Source organism: Ovis canadensis, chromosome 7, assembly GCF_042477335.2.
Source record: "Ovis canadensis isolate MfBH-ARS-UI-01 breed Bighorn chromosome 7, ARS-UI_OviCan_v2, whole genome shotgun sequence".
NCBI lineage: Eukaryota > Metazoa > Chordata > Mammalia > Artiodactyla > Bovidae > Ovis > Ovis canadensis.
Window position 1 is genome coordinate 17,387,342 of NC_091251.1, and position 18,126 is coordinate 17,405,467.

The following is an 18,126-nucleotide window of genomic DNA, read 5'->3' on the forward strand; positions in this document are numbered from 1 at the left end:
TAAGCTTTTTGGTCAGCTGATAGCTGGACAGAGGTTTCCTTGAAAAGCTAGAATCGGTGCGTTCCCCAGTTTTTTGCCAAGGGGTTCTCTGCGTGTGTCGAGGCATCCCTTTAACACTCAGGCAGAGTCGGCAGTTCTGCCACAGCCATCACATCTGCCGAGAGCCGTGCCTCCAGATTAGCCAGATGTGAGTGTTTAGGGCCTTTCCATTGCCTGTCTGAACATGGTCATGTGCACAGCTGAATACGCCCATGTGCCCTCTAGATTTTCGGGAATATGCTGGAGCTTTCAGAGCCCCCTATAGGTGCCTAATTCCTGAATTTTTCTTTTAGGCTTTCTATTGAGCTTAATGTTTGCCTCAATTGTTTGCCCACCCGGGCAGTTGCAATGTTAAACAATCGCCTATTTTTATTGTCAACCACCGCCCCTGGGGAAAGGCTGTTTGCACTGAATCAGCCCCGAGTCAGGTCAATAAAGACAGCCGTGACAGTAGAGTCTTCCAGGGAATCACCAGATGATTCAAATAAATGACAATTCTCTTAGAATGAGGCTTTAAAGGAATTTAACATTGATGGCTGCCAGACTGCTGGTTTTCACCATGATGCCAGGTTGATTTTTAAGTCTACTGCAGAACTGAAGAGAGGAGAATGAGAATAAAGCAAGTTAAAATGCCATAAAGGTTACTGATTTTTTTTTTTTAACTGAAATTCGGCCGTTTTTCTTGAACAAACCCTCTCTTAATGGTTGCAAGCTTTTGGCTACTTTCTTGAGTTCTGAAATAGTTAATTCTGACCATGTTTCCAGTGTTCACATTGGTTTCATGGAGGAGACTTTCAGTGATCCTGGCCCTGCCTTCTTTCTGGATATCTGATTTTTGACTCTTGATCAATTTATGATGTGTTGATTAAGGTCTAAAATTTTCCTGGGAGACCCTTAGGGTCAGTTTCTTTACTGACAGTTTACAACTGGATTTATGGTCTGACTAACCTAGCTTGATTATTTCAAGAGCTTCCCAAAGAGTTTCTCCTTTGAGCCCTCTGTAAACAAGATTCCTTTCACAGACCTTAGTGGTTCTAGTTGGTGACATGGCATGGCCCACTTAGGCAAATAAGGGCCCTGGAGGAGCTTGCAGATGGGAGGTCTATCAGACTTCCTATGCTTGCCTGTCTTGTCTTTCTCTTCCTGCACCATATTATTTTTCATTTAAATAAAAGCTTAAATGAAAGTACTCTGTGAAAGCTGGTGAATCCTTTCAAATGACCTAACTGGGAGATATTGGCAATGGTATGGACATACAGTACAATAGCATGCAGCTATGGAAAGGAACATGAAAGGTATCTGCGGACTGATATGAAAAGACATCCAGGATATATTGTTAAATGAAAATGCAAGGTGCAGAACTGTATATCTGGTATACTACCTTTTTATGTAGTAAAGAGGAGACATACAAGGGTATATAACTGTATTTGCTTGATTTGCATAAGGAAATAATGAAAGAATACAAAAAACCTATTTAAATGAGTAACTATGGAAGTAATGGAAGCAAGATACAATTTTCATATTGTTTTGATTTTGAAACTTATGAATATTCCCATTCAAAAAATTAAAATTTCAAAGTAAATAAAGAAAAAAGGAAAATAAAAACTAGGTCAGGAATGATGCTGAAGCTGAAACTCCAGTACTTTGGCCACCTCATGCGAAGAATTGACTCATTCGAAAAGACTCTGATGCTGGGAGGGATTGGGGGCAGGAGGAGAAGGGGACGACAGAGGATGAGATGGCTGGATGGCATCACTGACTCGATGGACGTGAGTCTGAGTGAACTCCAGGAGTTGGTGATGGACAGGGAGGCCTGGTGTGCTGCGATTCATGGGGTCACGAAGAGTCGGACACGACTGAGTGACTGAACTGAACTGAACTGAACATGTGACCCAAGGGGGATAATAAAGTATTACAGAGGCCTATAATAAATACCAAGAAAAAAAAGATGGAAAAATAATTGACATGCCAAACAATAAACGTAAATAACGAAAGTGAACAGACACAGATACAAGGGAGAAGTTTCACTTGGGTGGCATAAAAAAGGCTTGGATTCTTGCTTAGCTTAGGATTTCTGAAGGGCAGCACTGACAATATTTTAGGTGGAGTATTTCTTCATTGGAGGAGACTGTCCTGTGCCTAGGAAGTTTAGCAGAATTGCTGGCCTCTACCCACTAGCTACCAGTAGCACCACCCCTGAAACATCGTGACAACCAAATATGCCTCTAAACATTGCCGAATGTCCAGGGAAGGGGGACACCAGAAGCACCCCCAGTTGTGAATGACTGCTTTAGCTGATCTGATTTAGCTGATTTTCTGAGCAACTCATTAAAACTTTTTTTTTTTTTTGTAATTTTCTAGTAACTGTTTTCCCAGCAGTTGATCTGGGTTCCAAAACTGCTCTTTCATGGAAATGTCAAATATTGCATATAATAGTATTTTCCAGTCCTTTAAAAATTAACATAAGCATGACTCAATCAGTATGTTATTTTGCAACTTCTTTTTAGCGACATTAATGGTTTATCAGAACTATTTTCCCTTTAATAAGATATTTAAATTGCTCAACCACCTGACATGATTTTATGACTTTTAGGCTTTTTGTGTGGTAGCCAATCTCTGTTTCTTCAATGATATTAGAGGATTGGAAATAAATAATCAGATCCAGGTAGACACTTTTCAGTAGGGTTTTTAATTAAAAATGAGGGGAGGGATAGCTCTAATGTTAAGTAATTCTGTTCCTGACTCTTTTTCTTTTTCTTTCTACTCTTTCCATTTCCTTTCTTCTCTTTTCTATCCTTTGTTTCTTAATCTTTCCTTGGAAGTCTGGAATCCATCAAAATGCTTCAAGAAATTGTCCAGTGAGTGGTAAGGCCAGTAATTAATCAGCTCCATATCTGTGGCGATCCCCATCTGGCCATGACCTACACCCAGAGGGCCTTCCTAGCTCAGTTCAGTTCAGTCGCTCAGTCGTGTCCGACTCTTTGCGACCCCATGAATCGCAGCACACCAGGCCTTCCTGTCCATCACCAACTTCCGGAGTTCACTCAAACTAAGGTCCATCATGAGAAACACTGGGCTGGAAGAAGCACAAGCTGGAATCAAGATTGCCAGGAGAAATATCAGTAACCTCAGATATGCAGATGACACCGCCCTTATGGCAGAAAGTTAAGAGGAACTAAAAAGCCTCTTGATGAAAGTGAAAGAGGAGAGTGAAAAAGTTGGCTTAAAGCTCAACATTCAGAAAACGAAGATCATGGCATCTGGTCCCATCACTTCCTAGCTCAGTAGCTCGCAATTCTGACAGCCTGATGGCGCTAGGTCCTGTCCAGGGTAAGGAACGGAGCTTCTCCCTCACCGCTTCCCAGAATCTTCTGAGAGTGGTGTGCGTGATCCTAATTATTTTTAAATATGATTATTCCCTCTCTGAAGAAAGCAAACCCCACCTGTAATCACAGCACAACCATTGCACAAGCTTGGTGTTAAGTCCCCCCTCTTGTTCCAGAGGTCTTTTTGTTAATGTGATTAATTTCAGTTCGAGTAACTGTGACGATCACAAGGCCCAGGAGAATCACTTCGGGTTACCCCGACTCTGACCTCTGGTGAAAGGGCTTCCTCACTGGAATGGAGATACGGTTCCAAGCAGAAAAGCGAAGACTTTTTAATGGCTGCGAAGAAAAAAACTCTTCATTCTGAAAACACAAAAACATTGAAGGAATCTAAAGATGGGGTATGTCCGGAGCAGAATCTTCACCCACCTCTCCCCCTTCTTCCCCAGCGCCTCCTGGGTCTTCCCAGTTCACTCGAGTGCGAGTCACGTAGGTGGGAACCCGGCTCACAGCACGCGGAACTCCCCCGGAAGCATCCGGTAAATAGCAAACAGATGCCCAGGACGCCAAAGACCTCGCTGACCAAGGCTCCGCCTGGAAACGAGTTCCAGCCGGCTGTTTTCAAGTGGAAAGGCTAACCGCCGGACTGTGCCGTTCCCTGTACTTGAAACCAGTGGGTTTCGAAAGCAGGGCGTCCTCTTGCCCCAGGCAGGGTGTGAGGAGCCAGTCCGAGCTCCAGTACTGAAAGCCCGTCCCCAGCCGTTGCAGAGCCAAGACACAGCTTTATGCCTGGTTTCTTCCCGAAGTAAAGCAGCCTTCACCTGGAGACGCAGACGCCACGCTCGTCTGTCTGTTTCCCCTCTTCCCGCCCCTCCTCCCAAGCTGGGAAGAGGCTCCGGGACACCCTGGACTTTGTTTCCAACCTCGCACTTGTTGCCTGGACCGCGTGAGTCCCGAACTTATCTAGAAAGCTAATTTACGGCCAAAATTTTGGTTCCGGAAGTTAGTTCAGACAGAGGGACTGTCTCTTGGAGGATCATCTCAGAGCGTATCCTCCAAAGTCCTGGTCCGTAAGTCGCTACCTCGGCGCCTAGCTCTAGAATCCCCAGGTGGGGGGCTGCAGGTGTGCAGCCCGAAGCGCATCGCTACTGTCAGGGAACCGAGGGTCCTCTGTAACTCTTTTGCGACAGCACTCGGTACCACACCGGGGCAGCCTCAACAAATCCCATGAATCCAGATACCCCCGTCAGAGATGCCCTCTTTCCAGTCTGGTCCGACCGCGCCGATGCTAAAAGCCTCTTCGGCGGCGTCTTTCGCTGCGGACTCAAGAGGCGCGCGCGCTTCTTTGCGCGCGTCCGCCTCCTCCCCCGGCCCTGGCGGGGGGCGGAGGGTGGGTGGGCAGAGGACCTGGATCCGATTAGCTGGGAGGGGAAGCTGCGGTCCCAACCACTCTCTCGAGTGTCCTCGAGGAGGAGGGAGGGACGGGGCTCGAGAGGAGGGGCAGGGGTCCCATCACTGAGCGCCCAGGCCCGGGGGTCTGGACGCTCACGTCTCCCCAACCCTGGGCCGCGGCCATGGGACCCTCTTCCAGGTCCGGCTTCTACGTGAGCCGCGCCGTGGCCCTGCTGCTGGCGGGGCTGGCCGCCGCGCTCCTGCTGGCGCTGGCCGTGCTCGCCTCGCTGTACGGCCGCTGCGCGCGCGTCCCGCCGTCGGAGCTTCGGGACCGCGGGGCTCCGGCTGCCGCGCCCTCCCTCCCCGGCAAGCAGGAGCCGGCCTCGCGGCCCGGCCCCACTCCGGAGCCCGACGCGGCGGCCAGCCCGCCCACCTGGCGACCCCCGGGGCCCTGGGACCAGCTGCGCCTGCCGCGCTGGCTCGTGCCGCTGCACTACGAGCTGGAGCTGTGGCCCCGGCTGCGGCCGGACGACCTCTCGGCGTCGGCGTTGCGCTTCACTGGCCGCGTGAACATCACGGTGCGCTGCACCGCGGCCACCGCGCGGCTGCTGCTGCACAGCCTCTTCCTGGACTGTGAGCGCGCGGAGGTGCACGGACCCCTGTCCCCGGACGCTGGAGACGCCACCGCGGGCCGGTCATCTGTGGTGGAGACGTGGTTCGCGGTGGACATGCAGTACCTGGTGCTGGAGCTCGGAGAAGCCCTGCAGCCCGGGAGCCTCTATGAGCTGCAGCTCAGCTTCTCCGGCCCAGTGAGCCAGGACACCAGGGAGGGCCTCTTCCTTAACCTCTACACGGACCAGGGTGAGCGCAGGTAAGGGCAGACCGGCGTAGGCCTCATCGATCCCTGGCTCGAGGGCCCCCGCGCAGGCTGCGGGTCTAGCTGCCTCGGGGCGCATCTCTTGGCCCTTCGCAAAGATCGCCAGCCCAGCCCTCGCGACGTTTTCTTCTAGAGTCAGAGGGTGAGCGCCTCCTTCCTCCCATCCCTCCAGAAACTGCTCGGAATAAAAGGCTTTGGAGACTGTGGTGCTTCTTCCGGCCAGGTTTCAGCCCCCATCCTTGCCCATCCAGATTGTTCCTGTCTTTGTCCCTTTTAATTTTCTTGTTCTCTCAGAGAACCCCTTTACCTCTAATTCAGGACGTTCTCTAACCCAGATTATCCTCAGGGCAATGAGTAAACCCCTTGCTACTCAAAGTTTGGTCCACGGACCAGCGATAGGTGTACAGTCTGGGAGCTTGTTAGAAACGCAGACGCGTGGGCCCAGCATCGTCTAAGGGGAACCGAATATGCATTTTAACGGAGGTCCTCTGGTGATCCGCCCGCGTTCGAGTAGAAGCTCGGCGCTGGAGCACCCTTGAGGCTCTTCCTCTTTAGCGTCTTTCTGCGCTTTTCCTGCTCTGTCTCTGTTAACTGGAGGCGCCCTAACTGCTGCTCTTGCAACAGAGACACACGTCCGAGCTGTTTGTGTCATCGCTTTTTCTTTTTTTTTGCCAAGGTTCTCCCAAAACTTCAGAATCACCTTTCATTCCTGCCCTCCCACCCCTGCCCGGCCCTGCGAGTCGTTTTGCTGGTGAGCAGCGGACATCCCTGCTCTTTGACCGGCTCTGTGCCAGCGTTCAAGAAAAGTAAAAGCAATTACGGGGACCTCCCCTCTGCGCCTGCAAGCCCACAGAGTGTACATGTGTGTTCTCTTACACTCTTCTGCGATAGTGTCTCCCACACGGAATGTTTCCAGCTCAAGAATTGCCTCTTGCCACGCTCTGGGACCACATCACTGACCTCAAGCAAGCACCGGGGAAACTGATTTTTTTTTCAAACTTGTGAGCTCCTGCTTCACTCACGTACTCGTGGAGCATTTGCGGTTTATACAACTGCATGTACTTTCCCCTTTATTATTAGACAAAATGTTCTCAGATGTTCTCTGAGGGAAAGAAACCCACTAAATTACCCCCTAAATCTTCTGAACTATTTTCAAAACTTCGAGGGTTTAAAATAAGTTTAACAAGCTGGCCTAGGTGGGTGTGTAATCTGTAAGTTTTGTGTTTTAGGACAGCATGCTTGATTTTTCCTTAAAAATGCATCAGTGCTCGAGGAAAAGTTTTGAAAAGCTTCTCCTGAGGGTCATGCGTTCCTGTACTTACGGGGCTCTGGAAACCTTTTGAAATAACTGAAAAGGGGTTGCTTTTTACACACCTATCTGCCGGTGGTTTCTGCTGTCAGTAAATTTTCAGCTGTTCACCACTCTCTTCCTTCCTCCTGTCTTCATGAGGCCATGGCCAGGACAAAGGACCCTAGCAGACACAGGAAAGGAAAGTCCCCTTTCATTTTTCTCTTGTGCTGCCAGCTCTAGCAGTAACTAGAAACTGTATTTTGAGAGCATTCAAATTCAAATAAGCAGAAATTTTAATGAAGTCCTACAGGTGTTCATAGACCTATAGGTGGGGCTCCGGGACTGTGGCATCTGGGAGGAGCAGTTGCCTGGAAGTTGTTCTTGAGTCTCTGCCTCTGAAACCAGGAAGAAGAGAAACCTGCTGTTGTGTTTGAAGCCAAGGTCACAAAGAACCTGAACAAAATGATGGCTTGTGATGGGGCAGAGTTTGGAAGCCCAGCAGGCTTGAGTCTTAACTGTGTGACTTGAGCGAGTCTCTTCACCTCTCTGAGTTGCCTCATTCATGGAATAGACATAATAACTGTCAGCCTTTAGAATATGAGAGTTGAATGGGAAAGGGGGGATCCTGACTGGTATATAAGCTATGTAGTGGTGGCCACTAGCATTAGCTCGGGTGTTATTATTAGGCACAGTCTCCTGTTATCTAAGCATGAAACCTGCCACGTTACTGGTAGATAAAATTCTAAGACTATTTCTACATGCGAAGAAATTGCCTACTGTCTTCACATTTTTCTTGGGTGTCTCTAATTCCAGTCACAGTGGTTGGGACATGCTTACTTCTGCTCCTAGATGGTCTCTTATCACATTCCAGACAGGCTAATGTTTTTAAATAATTTTACTCAACTCTAAGGGAAGAGAGATGCAGCTTGCATCCCTAGGTCAGGAAAACCCCTGGGAGGAGGGCATGGCAAGCCACTCCAGTGTTCTTGCTTGGAGAATCCCACGAACAGAGGAGCCTGGTGGGCTACAGTCCATGGGGTCACAAAGAGTCTGGCACGACTGAAGCAGCTTAGTGAACACACACACACACACACACAAGGAAAGAGAGAAAGTCAATCTAGGAAATACAGAGAGCATCACTATTTGACACTTGCAAAGTTTAGGGAATGATTTTCTAGCTTCAGAAGTTGCTGGGGATGGCTTCTCCTCATTCTCAGCCTTTATTTGACAGGTGACTTTACGTCTCTGCCATAGGATCCATCTACTGGATGCCTTGGACAGGCGCGTCTTCCACGTGTGGAAGGTTGAGAGCAAGATCCAAACGTTAACGTCCCTCTAAGCAGCATTTCCCAAGCTTCATTGGCTGTATCAATGTTCAGATTTGGCTGTATTCATATGACTCTGGCGGCGTGTGCTGTCACTTCAGTCATAGCTGACTCTTTGTGACCCCACGGACGGTAGCCCACCAGGCTCCGCAGTCTATGAGATTTCCCAGGCAAGAATACTGGAGTGGGTTTGCCGTGCCTTCCTCCTCCAGGTGATCTTCCCTACCCAGGGATCCAACCTGTATCTCCTGCTGCATTGCAAGCAGATTCTTTACTGCTGAGCCACCAGGGAAGCCCATCTCTGGCCATATTATTTGCTTACAAAAGCTTCTTGATTTAAGCATAAATGTTAAATAGATTTATTGAAGCCACTCTGTATCATTATTATAGATGAAAACCCACTTGAAATTTACAGAAAGGAAGGGGCACAAATACAACAAAACAGAACATTGTTAATATGTTCAACCTATTATTATTGCCTGCTGAAGGATCTGAAGCCTTTGAATAGGAAGACTGTTGTCTCTTTGTTAAAAAGGAAAATTAGAATTAGTTGTTCAAGACAAATAACACCAAGCCAATGCTTTCTCTTGACCAAATCAGAATGATTCATAAAAATGAAAAAAGACTGACTTTATCATGTGTGAGCTTGATCTATGTAATAGTGTGTGTGAGGGTTACCAAAAAATTTTCTCCTTCTATGCTTTGGGAAATCTTGCATTGCAGTGTGGTTCACACTTCAAGGTGCATCAGGAGCCCCAGAGGAGCTTGTTAAACATGCAGATTCCAGGGGTACACCCTCAAAAATGCCAGACCAGTACGATGATGCTCATAGCAACTGTTTTCACAGGAGCTATAAGGTAGAAGGAACTCAAGTATCAATTTATGGATGAAGGGAAGAAACAAAATATGGTATATACTCAAACAATGAAATATTTTTCACCCTTAAAAAGGAAGGAAATTCTGACCCATGCTACTACACAGATGAATCCTGAGGACATTATGTAAGGACCTAGAACAGTCAGATTTATACAATCATAAAGTAGCATGGTAGTTGCTAGGGGCTGGTGGCATGGAGAGTTTTTGTTTGATGAATATAGAATCTTAGTTTTGCAAGATGAGAATTCTAGAGACTGGTTGTACAACAATGTGAATGTGCTTAATACCACTCAGTGCTATACTTTAAAATGGTTAAGATGGTGAATTTTATGTTATGTGTATTTTTGACCATTTAAAAATTTCAAAAGCAAAAAATTTCTAGAGCAGTGAGTTTTGAGTGAGGGTTTGGAAATCTGTATTTTTTAGCAATTGCTGCAGATAATCATCTTTTCATGCTTATTTGCCATCTTTATATCATTTCAGTGAAATGGCTCTTCGCGTCTTTTGTCCATTTTCTAATTGAATTTTGTTTCTTTACTGTTGAGTTCTGTTATTTCTTATGTATTCTACATCTGAGTCCAATGTGAGATATATGGCTTACAAATATCATTCTCCTAGTCTGTAGCTTGTCTCTTAATCTTCTTAGCAAGGTCTTTCAGAAAGCAAAAGTTGTAATTTTAAAGAAGTCCAGTTTATCAAAAATGTTTAATAGAACATGCTTTTGGTGTCATGTCTAAGAATTCTTTTTTTTAAGAGAGAGACTTGTTTTTTTAAGAGAAGTTTTAGGTTTAGAACAAAATTTAGAGGGACGTATAGAAATTCTTCATCTGTCCCCTGCCCCAACACATGCATAGCCTCCCCCCATGATCTGCTGCTGCTGCTGCTGCTGCTAAGTCACTTCAGTGGTGGCTGACTCTGTGCCCATAGACGGCAGCCCACCAGGCTCCCCCGTCCCTGGGATTCTCCAGGCAAGAGTACTGGAGTGGGTTGCCATGGCCTTCTCTGCCCGCCATGACCAGGCAATCATTAAAGTGACACTTTTTTTAAAACTGAGGCTGCATCTATAGAAATACATAGTTTACCTTGAGGTTCCCTTTTGGTGTTGTGTGTTCTGTATGTTTGATCTAATATATGATATATCCATCCTTATATTATATACAGAGTGTTCTCACTGCCCTAAAAATCCTGTTCTCTGCCTGTTCATCTTCCCACTATCCACTCTGCCCAGCAACCACAGATCTTTTCACTGCCTGCATAGTCTTGCCTTTTTCATATGCCACATAGGGGGAGTCATACAGCGTGGCTTCTTTCACTTAGCAGTATGCATTTAAGCTTCCTCCATGTCCTTTCATGCCGCAGGAGCTCCTTTCTTCTTAGTGCTGAATAATATTCTGTTGTCTGGATGTACCACAGTTTATCCATTGACTTACAGAAAAGGACATCTTGTCTGCTTCCAACTTTGGCAATCATGAAAAAAAACTCTTATGAACTCTATGGCAGGTTTTTGTGTAGACATACATTTTCAACTCCTTTAAGTAAATACCAAGGTGCATAATTGTTAGGTCATATGGTGAGCATGCGGAGAAGGCAACGGCACCTCACTCCAGCACTCTTGCCTGGAAAATCCCATGGACAGAGGAGCCTGGTGGGCCGCAGCCCATGGGGTCGCTAAGAGTCGGACACGACTCAGCGACTTCACTTTCGCTTTTCACTTTCATGCATTGGAGAAGGAAATGGCAGCCCACTCCAGTGTTCTTGCCTGGAGAATCCCAGGGACGGGGGAGCCTGGTGGGCTGCCGTCTCTGGGGTCGCACAGAGTCGGACACGACTGAAGCGGCTTAGCAGCAGCAGCAGCAGCAAGGTAAGCACGTGTTTAATTTTGTAAGACATTGCCAAACGGTCTTCCAGAGTGGAGGTACCATTCTCTAGTCCCAACAGCAGTGAGAGTTTCTTTTGCCCCATATTCTTGTCAGCATTTGGGGTACCAGTGTTCTGGATTTTGGCCTGTTTTCTAGTAAGTATCTCGTTGTTTTCATTTACATTTCCCTGATGGCATATGAGGTAAAGCATCCTTTCCTATGCTTCTCTGTAGAGTTTCTGTGGTGAGTTATCTGTTGAAGTCTTTGGCTCATTTGTTAACTGAGTTATTTGTTTCCTTTCTAAAATTTATTTTATTCAAGTATAGTTTATTTACAATGTTGTATTAATTTCTGCAGTACAGCAAAGTGATTCAGTTACACAGACATAGAACGGAGTTGTTTTCTTTTTCTTCCTTGGGTGTGAGAGGGACTGCGCTGAGAAGCTTGCAGGATCTTAGTTCCCCAGCCAGGAATGGAAACGAGGCCAAGTCAGTGCAAGTGAGTCCTAAGCATTTGGACCACCAGGGAATTCCCCCTTGTTTTTTGATTGTTGGATTTTCAGGAGTTCTTTGTAGATTTTGGATGACAGTCCTTTTTCAGATGTGTCTTTTGCAAATACTGCCAGTCTGTGACTTGTCCTCTTATTCTCTTTATATTACCTTTCACAGAACAGAAGTTTTTTACTTTCAGTGAATGGTGAAAGGTGAAGTCGCTCAGTCATGTCCGACTCTTTGCGACCCCATGGACGTTAACCTACTAGGCTTCTCTGTCCGTGAGATTCTCCAGGCAAGATTACTGGAGTGGGTTGCCATTTCCTTCTCCAGAGGATCTTCCCGACCCAGGGATCGAACCCGGGTCTCCCGCATTGGAGGCGGACACTTTAACCTCTGAGCCACCAGGAGAAGTCCAGCTTATCAATTATTTCTTTTATGGATCTTGTACTTGGTGTAGTATCTTAAAAGTCATCGCCATACCCAGGGTCATTTAGATTTTCTTCTGTGTTACCTTCTAGGGGTTTTATAATTTTACATTTTACATCTAGATCTGTGAACACTGTGAGTCAGTTCTTACGAAGGGTGTAAGGCCTGAGTCTAGATTCTCTTTTTTGGAGTGTGGTTGTCTAGTAAGAGGTTTTCTTTGCTCCGTGGTTTTGTCTTTGCTCTTTGCCAAAGATTAGTTGACTATATTTATGTGGGTCTATTTCTGGGCTCTCTATTTTAGAAAGCCCAGAAATATTTAGAAGTATTTCTGTTTCTACTTCTGGGCTATTTTATGCCCTTGGCCTATTTGTCTGTTCTTTCGTCAGTACCACACTGTCTTGATTATTGTGGCTTTAAAGTAAGTCCTAATATCAGGTAGTATAAATTTTACAACTTTGTTATTTTCCTTCAGCATTGTGTTGAGTATTCTGAGGTTTTGTTTGTTTTTGCGCCTCACTGTAAACCTTAGAATCAGTTTGTTCTTAACTTGCTAGGATTTGAGTTGGGATTGCACTGAATCTATGGATCAAGTTGGGAAGAACTGATATGCTGATAATATTGTCTTCAAATCTGTGAATATGAATTTGTTTAATTTGTTTAGTTCTTTTTAAAATTTCACACATCAGAGTTTTCCATTTTTTTCTCTACCTAGATCTTATACATATTTTGTTAGATTTATACCTAAGTATTTCATTTTTAGGGGCACTAACGTAAATAGCTGGGCTTCCCTGGTGACTCACACAGTAAAGAATCTGCCTGCAATGCTGGAGACCCAGGTTCAGTCCCTGGGTCAGAAAGATCCCTTGGAGAAGGGAATGGCTACTCACTCCATTATTCTTGCTTGGAAAATTCCATGGACAGAGGAGCCTGATGGGCTACAGTCTATAGGGACTGAATGACTTAACACTTTTACTTTTTCAGTGTAAGTGGTATTGTGTTTTTAATTTCACATTCCATTTTTTTCATTGTTGGTATATAGGAAACAAATTGACTTTTGTGTATTGACCTTGTATCCTGCAAATTTTCTATAACTGCTTATTAGTTACAGGAGGATTTTGTCAATTCTTTTGGATTTGTAGAAAACCCAGATTATGATGTAATCTGCAAATAAGACTGTTTTATTTCTTCCTTCCCAATGAATACACCTTCTATGTCCTTCCTTGACTCATTGCATTTGTAATGACCTCCTGTACAGTGTTGAAAAGTGGCAAAACATCCTTGTCTTGTCCCTGATCTTAGTGGAAAGCTTCAAATTCTCACCATTAATTGTGCTCTTAGCTGTAGATTTTTAGGACTGAGTAACTAACACTTTCAATTCATCAAGATTAGGCAGTCCCTCTCTATTCCTACTTTACTGAGACATTTAGTCATAAATGGGTGTCGGAGTTCAGCAAATGCTTTCTTTGCCTCTATAAAGTGGTGATCATGTGATTTTTCTGTCTGTTGATGTGATGAATTATACCAATAGATTTTTTTAATGTTGAAAGCAGTCTTGCATACCTGGGATAAATCTCACTTGATTGTGGAGCATAATTCTTTGTATGCCTTGCTGGATTTGGTTTGCTAATATTTTGTTGAGGAGTTTTGCGTCTGTGTTCAGGAGGGCCGTTGGCCTGTAGTTTTCTTTCCTTAGAATGTTTTGTTCTAATTTTGGTGTTAAGGAGAGGCTGGCCTCATAGAATGAGCTAAGAAGTATTCCTTCTGTTTCTGTCCTCTGAAAATGATTGTAAAAGAATTGATACTCCTTAGATGTTGCTAGAATTCACCAGTGAATCCATCTGGGCCTGGTGATTTCTGTTTTGAAAGGTTATTAATTATTGATTCAATTTCTTTAATAGATATAGGCTTTCTCAGATTGTTTCTTCTTGTATGAGTTTTGGTAGCTTGGTTCTTTCTAGGAATTGGTCCATTTCATCTAGATTATCAAATTTGTGGGCATAAATCAGTTCATTCCTTATTATCCATTTAACGTCCATAGGATCTGCAGTGATGTCTCCTCTTTCATTTCTGATACTGGTATCAATGTAATGGGATGAATATATACCATAAGGGTTACTTTTTTCTATTTTTTTCCCTTGTTCTTTATACTTATTTTTGTCTTCCTCTATTTTCCTGCTTTTCTTTACTATGTTGGGTTTTCCAGTCTATGAACATGAAATAATTGTTCATTTATTTAAATCTTTAATTTATTTCATCAGCATTTTATTTTCAGCATATAAATCTTATACCTGTTTTGTTAGAGTTTTGCCTAAGTATTTATTTTTACTTGAACAATTATAAACAGTATTGTACATTTAATTTTCATTTTCATGTATCTGTTTCTCCTACATAGAAGTGCTGAGTTTTGTGTACTTATCTTATATCAGAGGACTTGGTGATCTCACTTGAAATATCTAGGAAAGTTTTTTTTTTTTAATAGATTTCTCATGATTTTCTGTGTAGAGCATCATGTCATCTGCTTATACAGGCAGTTTTATTTCTACCATTCCAATACATATGCCATTTCTTTTCCATTCTTATCTTACTTTGCTGGCTGAAATTTCCAGCACTGTGTTGAATAAAAGTGGAAAGAGTGGAGATTCTTTTCCCTAATGTTAGGGAGAAAGTTTTTAGCCTTTTACCATTAAGTATGATTTTAGGTGGAACTTTTTGTGTGTGCCAGAGAAGGCAATGGCACGCCACTCCAGTACTCTTGCCTGGAAAATCCCATGGATGGAGGAGCCTGGACGGCTGCAGTCCATGGGATCGCTGAGGGTCGGACATGACTGAGCGACTTTACTTTCGCTTTTCACTTTCATGCATTGGAGAAGGAAATGGCACCCCACTCCAGTGTTCTTGCCTGGAGAATCCCAGGGATGGCGGAGCCTGGTGGGCTGCCGTCTATGGGGTCGCAGAGTCGGACACGACTGACGTGACTTAGCCTTAGCCTTTTGTATGTGCTCTTTATTAAGATGAAAAAGTTCCTGTTGAGTCATAGTATTTCTGGGTTGCTTTTTTTTTTTTTTAAATCGTGAATAGGTGTTGGATTTTTGTCACACATTATCATTAGCTGTCACAGGATAGGACGTGATGGATTCTGGAGCATACAGCAAAATTAGCCAAAGGGCACCTGAGGAAGACCTCAGAGCAAGACCCTTCTTCTTCCCTTTATGGTGAGCGTGGTTGGCAGTCAATGTGGCACCTAATTTATATACTAGAAATGGCTTAGGCCAGTGGGCCCTGGATTGTGCAAGTTATCTTTGTGATTTATGTGAGACCTGAGGGAATGTAGAATTTTTTACATGGGATAAGGATATTGACTAGGGAGCTAAAGAGGGGCCGCCATGCCAGGGATCAGAGTAACTGTGTTGCAGTGAATGCTGTGGAGTGGTTGTGCAAGGTACGCACAAGCTTCCAGAGGGAGCTGCAGCCAGGCTCAGAGGACTGGCCTTGTGAGCAAGAGCCCAGATGAGCGCCATGCTATCAGTGAGAGCTGCTGGACCTTGACTGTCGTGAAGGAATTGTTTACAAGTCATACCAGTCAAGAGAATGCAGGTAAACCAGCATGGCAAATCCAAGAAGTCCTCTGCTTTCAAGAGATCTCCTCTTTCTCTGCTGACATTTGGGTGTAGGAGAAAGCATCTTAGTTCTCACGTACTTGGGAAATAAAAGATCCCTGGAAGGTAATTTGGATTTTGAATGACTATCCCTGCAAACAAGACTGTTTTAAAATTGGTAACAATGAGTAACCTATAATTGGCAAACTTGCATTTTTTTCCTGTACCAACTTTGAGTACAGGGGTTCCAGAGTATGAAGTCATAGGGCAAGATTGCTGTACATATCTGAGTTTTGGTAAGTAAATTTCGACAATTAGTTCCCTTCATGTAAAATAAAGGTTTCCTCCAACATGAATAAGTAGAGCTTATAACCTTTGGACTCATCCAAGCTTTCTAAACCATTCTTCTCCATGAAACAATATTTCATACCTGTTTCTTCTGACCTTTGGAACCCATTGCAGAGAATACTTAGGCTAAATGCCAGTTTCTCGGCTCATGAAGCTTTACTTAGCCATCTGATAACAGGCATATTATGAAAATTAAAATTTAAAACATATTCTTTTCTTTCCTGGTAAGTATGAGTCACTCAAATGGCCTTGGACTACAGAATGGCTAACAGGTTGCGTTTGGCTGCTTTAAAGATGTAAATTGGTCTTTTCTAAAATGTCTTTCTGAGGGTAAAATTGGCTACAGCAGTATTGAGAATATTAGGGCACCATGTTCCACTTATACCTCTTGAAGATGAACTTGGCCTTCCCTGAGATGCTTGCCCATAATCACTAATTCCAATTAATAAATATACACCCTTTGCCATTACTAGTTATGAGAATTATAAATATGCATCTCTTCGTTTACTGTGTGCAAGATTTATGTTAGGATAGGGTGGACATGAGAAGCATGGAATCTAAGTAACTCCATGAAAAGCAGTTTAAAACCGTGACAGTACAAGAGCCACCTCCTTATTAGCATAAGTAGATTGAGAGGGCTTAGAATGTGTTTAAAAAGCATAATTCAACTGCATAAATGTAAAGATGTTAGTGGCTTTATTCAGTGATGCATAAATCAGGCAGTATCCCATCTGGCAGATAAGAGAAGTGCCCACAGGAGCGCTAAAGAATGAAAGGCGTACTGGCAGAAGTGGGCAGCACAGAGAAGTTATACTGGCAAAGAGCTGACTGTTTACGGCAAGGTCATCTTTCTCCAGGGAACAGCTAGGGTCTATCAGACACATAACCTCTCTAGTGATAACTAGGGTAATTCCAGGCTGAATGGTTTAAAATTCCATTCCTGGGAGAGGCTGAGACTATAATTAAGTATTCAAGTCTTGGTTTGGTAATGTGGGCATAGGACAATGACTCCATCTGGGGCCTGTTCAGTTCAGTTCAGTCGCTCAGTTGTGTCCGACTCTTTGCGACCCCATGAATCGCAGCACGCCAGGCCTCCCTGTCCCTCACCAACTCCCAGAGTTCACTCAGACACGTCCATCGAGTCCGTGATGCCATCCAGCCATCTCATCCTCGGTCGTCCCCTTCTCCTCCTGCCCCCAATCCCTCCCAGCATCAAAGTATTTTCCAATGAGTCAACTCTTCACATGAGGTGGCCAAAGTACTGGAGTTTCAGCTTTAGCATCATTCCTTCCAAAGAAATCCCAGGGCTGATCTCCTTCAGAATGGACTGGTTGGATCTCCTTGCAGTCCAAGGGACTCTCAAGAGTCTTCTCCAACACCACAGTTCAAAGGCATCAATTCTTCCGCACTCAGCCTTCTTCACAGTCCAACTCTCACATCCATACATGACTACTGGAAAAACCATAGCCTTGACTAGATGGACCTTAGTCGGCAAAGTAATATCTCTGCTTTTGAATATGCTATCTAGGTTGGTCATAACTTTTCTTCCAAGGAGTAAGCGTCTTTTAATTTCATGGCTGCAGTCACCATCTGCAGTGATTTTGGAGCCCCCCAAAATAAAGTCTGACACTGTTTCCACTGTGTCCCCATCTGTTATCTTGTTTTTAACAAATAAAATATTTTAAGTTTACTGTGAAGAAAATAGCCCCCTTTTGTTTGAAAAAAATCTGAAGGTCAAATCTACATAGAAACGACAACCCTTGCCTGACCTGCTCATGGCACTTTTGAGAGAATGTGCCCTGCACGGGCCATACCCCAGTGATCTTCTCCCTGTGTTCCCGTTCCAGCTTTCTTTACTATGTACATGATACATCTTTTCTAAAGTTTTACTTTTAACCTCTATGTGTCTTAATAATAAAAATGAATGTATTATCGAAACCTAGTATTGGGTCCTTTTTTTGTTTTTTTATTCTACCCGTTTGTTGTTACCAGGCCCTCTCCCTCCACCCTCTGCATGCTTGCTCAGTCATGTAACCCCGTGGACTGCAGCCCGCCAGGCTCCTCTCTCCATGGACTTTTCCAGGCAAGAATACTGGAGTGGATTGCCATTTCCTTCTCCTGGGTCTTACAGTCTGACAATCTCTGCCCTATAATTGGGGTGTTTAGACTGTTTGCATTTGATGTAGTTATTGAGTTGATTGGACTTAAATCAACTATCTTGCTATTTGCTCTTTATTGTCTAAACTGTTTTTTAATTCTGTTTTTCTCTTTTTTTTT

The 18,126-nt window shown here is 44.3% G+C and overlaps 1 protein-coding gene across 5 annotated transcripts in view; it reads left to right on the forward strand.

Moving 5' to 3' along the window:
* Nucleotides 1–4,482: 4,482 nt before the first annotated feature.
* The window catches only part of LVRN (laeverin), a 71,879-nt gene continuing 58,235 nt past the window's right edge, over nucleotides 4,483–18,126 (forward strand). For all 5 annotated transcript variants that reach the window (XR_011446622.1, XM_069597546.1, XM_070292483.1 and 2 more), the window contains exon 1: nucleotides 4,483–5,628. Coding sequence is in view for 4 of the 5 variants with exons in the window: in XM_069597546.1 (XP_069453647.1) it covers nucleotides 4,940–5,628 (689 nt within the window). In the remaining variant the exon portion in view is untranslated. The remainder of the gene's footprint in view (nucleotides 5,629–18,126) is intronic.